This window comes from Prunus avium, chromosome 2 (genome assembly GCF_965620075.1).
Source record: "Prunus avium chromosome 2, drPruAviu1.hap1.1, whole genome shotgun sequence".
Lineage (NCBI taxonomy): Eukaryota > Viridiplantae > Streptophyta > Magnoliopsida > Rosales > Rosaceae > Prunus > Prunus avium.
In genome coordinates this window covers 2,554,366-2,563,754 of record NC_142285.1, presented here as the reverse complement: position 1 = coordinate 2,563,754, position 9,389 = coordinate 2,554,366, and the positions used below count along the sequence as shown (strand labels likewise).

General features: G+C 37.1%; 2 protein-coding genes across 3 annotated transcripts; both read left to right on the top strand.

Annotated features, from left to right (window-relative positions):
- Positions 1-1,414: 1,414 nt before the first annotated feature.
- Positions 1,415-4,944, top strand: LOC110774486 (receptor-like protein EIX2). Its single transcript, XM_088248748.1, has one exon. The coding sequence runs from the start codon at positions 1,466-1,468 to the stop codon at positions 4,637-4,639; it is 3,174 nt and encodes a 1,057-aa protein (XP_088104874.1). The 5' UTR covers positions 1,415-1,465; the 3' UTR covers positions 4,640-4,944.
- Positions 4,945-5,406: 462 nt separating this feature from the next.
- On the top strand, positions 5,407-9,134 carry LOC110774483 (cinnamoyl-CoA reductase CAD2). Of its 2 annotated transcripts, XM_021979026.2 has the most exons (6): positions 5,409-5,646; positions 6,144-6,313; positions 6,691-6,882; positions 7,361-7,523; positions 8,340-8,526; positions 8,806-9,134. In XM_021979026.2, the coding sequence occupies exons 1-6, from the start codon at positions 5,529-5,531 to the stop codon at positions 8,942-8,944; spliced, it is 969 nt and encodes a 322-aa protein (XP_021834718.1). In that variant the 5' UTR covers positions 5,409-5,528; the 3' UTR covers positions 8,945-9,134. The 2 variants fall into 2 exon arrangements, with proteins under 2 accessions (XP_021834719.1, XP_021834718.1); XM_021979027.2 differs by lacking the exon at positions 6,691-6,882 and having other exon boundaries at positions 5,407-5,646.
- The last annotated feature ends 255 nt before the right edge of the window (positions 9,135-9,389 follow it).

Below are 9,389 nucleotides of genomic sequence, written 5' to 3'. Positions count from 1 at the left end.
AAGTATCATTGTAGTCGGCATCGGCGAATAGGAGATCATGGTTGCAAATCGGGAACACTGGACGGATCTGGCCATTTTGGAATATATCGTCGGTGGAAATTGGCGATCCGTCGGGATTGGTGCAGGTGAAAGAGAAATCGTCTTCATCTTCGTTCTTCTCGCAATCACCACCGGCGTTGGCGTTCTGAAAGCCTTCGTCCGGCAATTGACACCTCAAATCCGCGAGCTTAACCATTAGCTATGTTCATATCGAAAAAAAAAATGGAAATTAGCACCAAATTCAACGAAGAAACTGAAATCGAGTCAAAATTCAAGTAAATTAAGCAAAAATCAAAAGGATAATAACGAATTGAAACAGATGGAACAAACCTGAAAAGGAAATGGAGGCATCGGCGGCGAGAACATGTGTGAGGCCATCGACGTAACGGAGATTGTCGTTGGTCTTGTGTTGGTCCATGGCTCTGAGACTGTTTGGTTTACTTTGAAGGCAGAGAGAGGGAAGAAGGGAGAGAACAGAGGAGAGATGAGGGTTTGAAGGTAAGACAACCTTCAACCTTTCCTGCTCGTGAATCGAACGAAAACATGAGAAAATGACGCCGTTGAGGCCACTGGTGATGAAATTGAGGATTGAAAATTCTAAATGGAGAAGAGAAATTGAAAGTGAAATGAGCGAAGAGGAAGACGACAAACCTACGTCTTGGAAGAAGAGCCGATAAGAGCGTTGGCTAGAGCACCGAAAGGATTGGCGGAAGAAGATGAGCTTGGAACCGCACAGGCTACTCCACCAGTCATGAGCTCGCGCATCGTCATGGTCGATGTTCTTCTTCTTCTTCTCATTCCTCTTCAATCCACAAAGTAATTGTTATTAAATAAATGATAAAAAAGAATAATTTTTAAATCAGCTAGTTGGGTTGAGATTTGAGAAAAAGTAGCAATTGGTCTTCTCGGGATACCAACTTTTATGGCTTCCAGGTTGTTTTTTGTTTTATTTTTCGCATGCTTTTATGGATTCAACGTTTCTCAAAGAAGGTGAGCTGGCGATCATGGGTTTTCCTCTATACTTTATGCTAAAAGGGTAAAATCAGAATACAATATAAGTTAATAGGACAGCTGTCAATTTTTGGGTGTTTTTTGGGTGTGTTTATGGGTTTTAAATGATGTAGGGTTTATTTATAATACTAGTGTTAAGAATGGGTATATAACTAAATTTCTATTAAGGAAAATGCTTACTATGTTTCCAATTTGTGAATTTTATAAGGACACACTTTGACTGTTGGGAACTAGTTTGGACGTTTCTTGCAATTAAATATTTATTTGTTGAATTCAAATTGTTCCCATCTTTTCCTCTGGTCTTTATCCATGAAACTTCACTTTTTTTATTTTTTAAACTCTTCTGAATAATATGAAATTAGTTTCTTACTTAGCACGCAATTGAAGATTATAAGTTGAAATCTCAACATGGTTCATGGCTCACAGTGCTTGCTTGTTGAGAATTGAGTTTATGGAAACAGTTGCAATGCTTCAAATAGTGTTATTGCTAATTCTCTCCTGTACAATAGCAGAGTTTGCTTTTAGTAGTGATGCTCGGGTTATAGGCTGCCTAGAGACAGAGAGAGAAGCTCTTATTGACTTCAAGGATGGTCTTGAAGATCCTGAAAACCGGCTTTCATCCTGGAGAGGAAGCAACTGCTGCCAATGGTGGGGGATACACTGCAACAATACAACTTCCGCTGTTATAGCAGTTGATCTCCATAACCCGCATCCGCTGATTTCATACAATGATTCTTCTAGCAGGTATGGATTCTGGAACCTTAGTGGTGAAATTAGACCGTCATTGAAAATGCTGGAGTCTCTGAAACATTTAGACTTGAGCTTCAATACATTCAATGGCATTTCAATTCCTGCATTCTTTGGTTCCCTGAAGAATTTGCAGTATCTAAAGCTGTCACATGCTGGGTTTAGTGGCGGAATTCCTCCAAATTTAGGGAACCTCTCTAGCTTGCAGTATCTTGATGTGTCGTCTAATTTTGTATCTGTTGATAACCTTCAATGGATGGCTGGTATGAGATCTATGGAATATCTCAATATGAATGAAGCTGACCTTTCAATGCTAGAACCAGAATGGATTGAGACCCTTAATAAACTCTCGTCCTTAGCTGAATTGCATCTGTCGGTTTGTGGCTTGTCTGGTTTAATTCACTCTCCCAGAGTTATCAATTTTACTTCTCTTGCTGTAATAGAACTTGATTTGAACAGCTTCAACTCAGAGATACCCAGTTGGCTTGTCAATATCAGTAGTCTTGGAAGTGTCAGTATAAGCTATTCTGGCTTGTATGGAAGGATTCCACTTGGTTTCAGTGAATTACCAAGTTTGAAGGTTTTGGCTCTTTCCGGGAATGAAAATCTAACAGCAAGTTGCTCTCAGCTTTTCAGAGGAGGATGGAAAAAGACACAAGTTATTTATCTAGCTTCCAATAACTTACATGGTAAACTTCCTGCTTCCTTTGGCAACATGACAGCTCTAACTCATTTTGATCTTTCTGGCAACAATGTCGAGGGTGAGATCCCGAGCTCCATCGGTAAACTTTGCAACCTAAGAGATTTTTTCATATCTGGTAATAACCTAACAGGATTACCTGAAGTCCTAGTAACAGGGAACTGCAGTTCTAGGACTCCGCTGCCTAGTCTACAGCACTTTGATTTTTCAGTCAATCAATTGGTCGGTAAATTGCCCGAATGGTTGGTTCAGCTTGAGAATCTTGTTCAACTAAGTCTGTCCTATAACTTACTCTCTGGTCCCATCCCTTCATTAGTTTCATTACCAAGCATTTCCACTCTGGATCTTGGACATAATAAACTAAATGGGACTCTACCAGATAGTTTGGGAAAACTTTCTCAACTGTCTTCCTTTGATGTTTCTTTTAATCATTTGACAGGTAGTATAACCGAAACACATTTTTCGCAGCTCAGTAAGCTGACAATCTTACATCTGTCTTCCAACTCTTTAACATTAAATGTCAGTTCAAATTGGATCCCTCCATTTCAAGTCTGGAATCTTGATCTAGGCTCATGCCATTTGGGTCCATCATTTCCTGCTTGGTTAAGATCACAAAAGGAGGTCGAGTATCTAGATTTCTCCAATGCTAGCATTTCAGGTTCCATTCCTAACTGGTTCTGGGAAATCTCATCTAACCTTTCACTGTTAAACATTTCATTCAATCAGTTAGGAGGTCAGCTCCCAAATCTGTTAAATTTTAATCCATATGCGGATATTGACTTGAGCTCCAACTTCTTCGAAGGTCCAATTCCTCTTCCAATTGTTGGTGTTGAGTTACTAGATTTATCCAACAATGGATTTTCAGGTCATATCCCAAAGACCATTGGGGAAACCACGCCAAACTTGATCTTCCTCTCTCTTTCAGGAAACCAACTAATCGGTGAAATCCCAGCTTCTATAGGCAGAGTTCTGCTTCTAGGAGCCATTGATCTTTCAAATAACACGCTAACTGGAAATATTCCACCTAGCATAGGGAACTGTTCTATTCTAAAGGCTCTAGACCTTAGCAAGAACAATTTATCTGGAAACATTCCCAGCTCCTTAGCTCAGCTGAGAATGCTTCAAACACTGCACCTAAGTGACAACAAACTCTCTGGAGGTCTCTCACAATCTTTGCAGAATTTGTCGAGTTTGGAGACACTGGATATTGGAAACAACATGCTCACAGGAAGAATTCCACCATGGATTGGGAAAGGATTTGAACATCTGAGAATATTGAGGTTGAGGTCAAATGCATTTTTTGGAGAACTTCCGATGGCGCTATCAAATATAAGTTCTTTGCATGTCCTGGACCTTGCAGAAAATCAATTCAATGGAAGCATTCCAGCTAGCTTTGGAGATTTCAAAGCTATGGCTCAAACGCAAAACATGAACCGCTATCTATTCTATGGGATGTACAGGGGCAGTTACTATGATGAAAGCTTGATTGTGAACTTAAAAGGCTCGCCTCAAAAATATACCAAGACTCTCTCCCTTGTGATCAGCATAGACCTCTCTGGAAATAATTTGAGTGGAGATCTTCCTGAAGAAATAACTAAACTGTCTGGTTTGGTTGTTCTGAACTTATCCGGAAACCAAATAAGCGGTGGCATTCTGCAAGGCATCTCAAAGTTGACGCAGTTGCAATCTCTTGATCTTTCTAGTAATAGGTTCTCAGGTCTTATTCCTCAAAGTTTGTCTTCACTTTCGTTCCTGGGGTATCTAAATCTGTCAAACAATGACTTATCTGGTATGATCCCATATACAGCTCATTTGACAACTTTTGATGCAGCCTCTTTTGCTGGAAATCCAGGCCTTTGTGGTCCTCCTCTTGTTGTAAGCTGTCCGGGTGCTGATCCAGGCAAAGGAGGAGGAACTGTGGAAGATAATGACAGTGGCAACAGCTTCATTGATAAGTGGTTTTATTTGAGTGTTGGATTGGGATTTGCAGCAGGTCTTCTGGTTCCTTTTTTCATTTTAGCAATCAGAAAGCCTTGGAGTGATGCCTATTTTCGTTTCGTTGACAAAGTTTTAGAGAGAATATCATGTTTGAGAAACAGAAGAGCAGTACATCACAGGACCAGGCGTCCTCACCTGAGCTAACCTGTCTTTCTTTTCTTTGAGTTTGGTGCATCTGATTTTATACTCTTATGTACTATTTGAAGACTTTGATTTTAAGTTTTCTTATCTGGATTTAATTTATGTAGAAAATGAAAAATGGTGAACAAGTGGGTTGTCTCTGAGTGCAATTCCTTGCTGCATTTCATCTATAAGGACCAGAAAATTGAAGTATTTATGTGTTATTGGAACTTGGAAGCAGACCTATACTTGAACCCATATCCAAAACCTCTTGCTTATTTAGTGACAGAACCAGGAATTTGTTCTTGGACAAACCAAATAAAAATTGTGATGATCAATATTTTTCTTTCTATGTACTATATTTCTACTATACATAATAGCATTGGAAAAATAAAAACTATGTAATTTTTATATATTTATATATTTTTTTAATAGATATTTATAAAAATACCCAATTCTAGACATGTATTTATAAAAATACCCAAGCACTATTTAAACATAGAAACATACCCAAAATGGGTTTTGGGTATGTGTGTAATGATGGGTTTTGGGTATGTTTATAAATGGGTTTTGAGTGTGTGTAATGATGAGTTTTGGGTATGTTTATAAAGTGTTTTGGGTGTTGGGTGTTTTTATAATTTCAGCCCGCATTTTGGGTATTTTAGTGAAACTCCCTTTTTTTAATATGGTCAGATAGAAAAAAAGAAAAAAAGAAAAAAGAAGAAAAAAAAAAGAACATAGCTCTGTCAAAATGATTGGTGTTTTTTCCTCTCTTTTTTCAAATACCAAAACGTCGGTTGGACAGTTGGACTAATAGCTCAGCCAATAATAAAAAACCCAGATGACGTAAAATTACCAGAAAACGATCATATAGATTTCCACAGAGAGAGAGAGAGAGAGAGAGAGAGAGAGAATGAGTGGAGCAGAGAAGGTGGTGAGTGTAACCGGAGCGTCCGGTTACATAGCTTCGTGGGTGGTAAAGCTGTTGCTGCAACGGGGGTATACTGTTAAAGCCTCAGTTCGTGACCCAAGTCAGTCATCAGTCTCACTTCACTACTTTGTTTGATAAATAGTTAAATACCCACTTCTTATTTTTCTTTCTATTTCAATTGATTGCAATCGCTTCCCTTTTCTGATTAATTTGATGATCGCTGAGCCCTTTGTGTTTATAGGAAGCTTATGATACTTTATTTGGCAAAATTCTAGTTTATTGAACAATGTATCAGGCCTGATATGTTGGGTTTGTAATAATGCTTGAATATTTTCATCAAAGTTGGTAACTTTTTTAGAAAATTTGTGTGGGTTTCTGAAATTAATTAGTTTGATCACTATGATTTTGTGTGATTCGGACCTTGATAACTTGATTAGTTTAGTCACCTCAAGTAAATATTGGTAGTATCAAACTAATCCCCAAGAGTTGATATATAGATGTTTAGTAGATTGGGAATGTTTTGATTGGTATCACAAGATCTTTTGTTAAGGTAGGGTTTTTATGGTTTATGGGGTTATTTTCTTGTATATGCCACAGATGATAAAAAGAAAACAAAACACTTACTTGCACTGGATGGAGCTAAGGAAAGGCTACAGTTGTTCAAAGCAGACCTACTGGAAGAGGGATCTTTCGATTCCGTAGTTGAGGGTAGTGAAGGTGTTTTTCATACAGCATCCCCATTTTATCACGATGTCAGTGATCCGCAGGTACATCCTGTATCACTTTTAACCGCTCTGTTGCTTACACATTAATTATGATGTGTCTACATTTTATTTCAAGAAGTGACCGATTTCTGTTGCATTCTTGCTGGATTTACTGAAAGTTTATGATATTTTGATGTTCTATGCTGTGATTTTGTTGAGGAAGTCTGTCTTTCATAGATTTATTAGTATACAGTTATTGTTTGAAAGTTAAATTCTTTATGCTAAAAATGTTCACCGGATGCTAACTATAAGTTCTCAGTTGCAAAAGGAGCTAAGTGCAATGGTCTGCTATTGGATACTTTGCATTCAATTACATCTTATCTGCAAATTCTAAAATCAAGACCCTATAGGCTGCCGCTTTTAAAGTTTTCTTTTGTCAGGCAGAACTAATTGACCCTGCTCTGAAGGGAACGCTTAATGTCCTTAGATCGTGTGCTAAGGTGCCATCTATCAAAAGGGTGGTTATAACATCCTCTATGGCAGCAGTTGCGTTTACTGGAAAACCTCTTGCTCCTGATGTGATAATCGATGAATCTTGGTTTTCAGATCTAGCTGTTTGTGAAAAGTTAAAGGTTTGCGCACTTCTCATGCTAATTTTTTACGATGGAATATCTCTTCTATAGGTTCTTCGTGAACATCCATGTGAAGATGTAACTGGTTTATGTATTTGAAAAATCAGATGGAATTTTTCCCCCGATTTTTTGGCACCTGAGATCCAGTCTTGTTCAGAAATTTGCCCCCTTACCCTTTAGGATCATGCTTTGCCTAAGATATCTCAGTTTGTTTTTTACCTTCTTAGTGAGCCTACATATGAACACCTTTTAGGATTCTTTAGGCAGTAATGTCGTATTAAGCGGTGGATGTAAATTGAAAGACATAATTACATGTTGTGGCGCAGTTGATGCTCATATACATATATGTTTTTTTTTGGTCTGGTTGTTTGCATACCTTTTGTAAATGACTAATTTTTATTGTGTAAGAGTTAAATCTTATAGCTTTCATGCTTTAAATACATGTTCATTGTGTTTATTAAGACCTTTTCTTCATCAGCTTTGGTATATGATTTCAAAGACCTTAGCTGAGGAAGCTGCTTGGAAGTTCACAAAAGAGAACGGAATCGATATGGTTGCAATAAATCCAGGATTGGTGATTGGTCCTCTCTTGCAGCCAACTCTGAATACAAGTGTGGAGCCTGTTCTAAAGCTCATAAACGGTACTCTGAAGCGTCTGTATTGTATGATTTTATTATACAATCATTCCTCATAGAAATATATGAAGTATCATGATTTTAGAGATTTACTCTTTCTATATAAAAGATATAATAATTCTATTAAAAAAAAAAAAAATCTATTCAAAAAAATATAAAAGATATAATAATAAAAGAAAGTTATACTCTTTTATTCCTAAGAAAATTTAGTTTTATCTGCAAAAGTAATCTCCTATATATGACTGCTCAAATATGGATGCTTGATGCTTATACTAGGGTGCAGCAGAACTATTATATCCATGTTTGCCTTGTCAAACATTCCTCAATATTAGCTGGTGCATGATGAGTCCCGTTCTTAAGAGGTGTCCCTCATTTTAGAGTAAAGGATTACTTTGTTAGATTTCAACAATAAAATCTTTAAACCTTGAAACATACCAGATAATTCAATATTTATGGGATGAAATATGCCTCCTTTGTAAATAATGTGTCAAGTTATAGCATACACATGTTTACTTATCTAAACTAAGAATCCTTGAATGCTAAGTTAATTTAAATGTCGAGTATAGAATTTTTTTTTTTAAGAACACACAGAATTCTATTAATGAAAAAGGAAATTTAAATCTGTGGATAAGCAGTCCACAGCAAAAAAGATGAAACTATAAGGGTTCCTTCTGAAAAATCCTTGTACAAAAACTACGAACACGAAAAAATTGCTTCAAAATCCAAGACACAAGGTAATGCTTCAATAATACTTTCTCATTATCTCTGTGATAACATACAATCTGCTAAGAAATTCTTATTGCTGATGTTTAACCGATGCAGGTGCTGAAACATTTCCAAATATAACTTACAGATGGGTTGATGTTAGAGATGTTGCCAATGCTCATATTCTAGCCTTTGAGAATGCTTCAGCTAGCGGGAGATATTGTTTAGTTGGAAGAATAACACACTGTTCAGAGGTCGTGAAGCTTTTGCGTGATCTCTTCCCTGCTCTCAAGATTCCAGAAAAGTAAGTTGCAAATATAATCAAATTATAGCATGTTACTCCTTTCCAAGATATCTGTATCAACCCTAGAGATAGAGGAGGAATTCTTTGGTCAAGTTTACCATCTTGTTCTAGCCTAAGAAATCCGTGGCCATTGATATTGTTCTGTTTAACATTGATAGGATAAGCAGAGTCTGTAATATGAATTTTTCTTCATAAGTGCTAAATTGCGAAACGTAATATTTGGACTTTAAGGTTTGAAAGTCCAAACTTCAAAAATTAATGTCTATGTCTTCATGGCAGATGTGCAGATGACAAACCTTTCACACCAACTTACCAGGTTTCCAAGGAAAGAGCCCAAGTCTTGGGTGTTAAGTATACGCCTCTGGAGGTAACATTGAAAGATACTGTGGAAAGTTTGAAGGAGAAGAACTTCTTTTAATCATGGAACTCATTCGAATTACCGTCGAGACATTAGAGCTCAGTTTATCCATTATGAAAAGTATGTTAGGCCAATTCGCAACAAAAGTCCTTGTCTAAGAGCCCTTTACATTTTCAACCAAAAAAAAACAAAGCCCTTTACATGAAGTTTTATTAGTCACCTAAATGCAGTAATGGGGAACTTGTTTCAACTGCCTTTTACTTATTGCAAGCTTTAAACTTTGAAGTGACTCCATTAGAAGTTCTGCTCAACCCACGCCTTTTCCTCTCTTGAGGGACTTTTAGTGCGGATTGATAATCAAATTGCTGAGCTCCAGGAAAGGTAAAACTGAAAGTGACTTATTGGAGATGAAATTTTGACAGTTTATTATTAGGTGGATGTTATCTTCTAGAGAATTTTTTTTTTAAAATAACACACCATCAGATAAGCTTAAATACAACTTGGA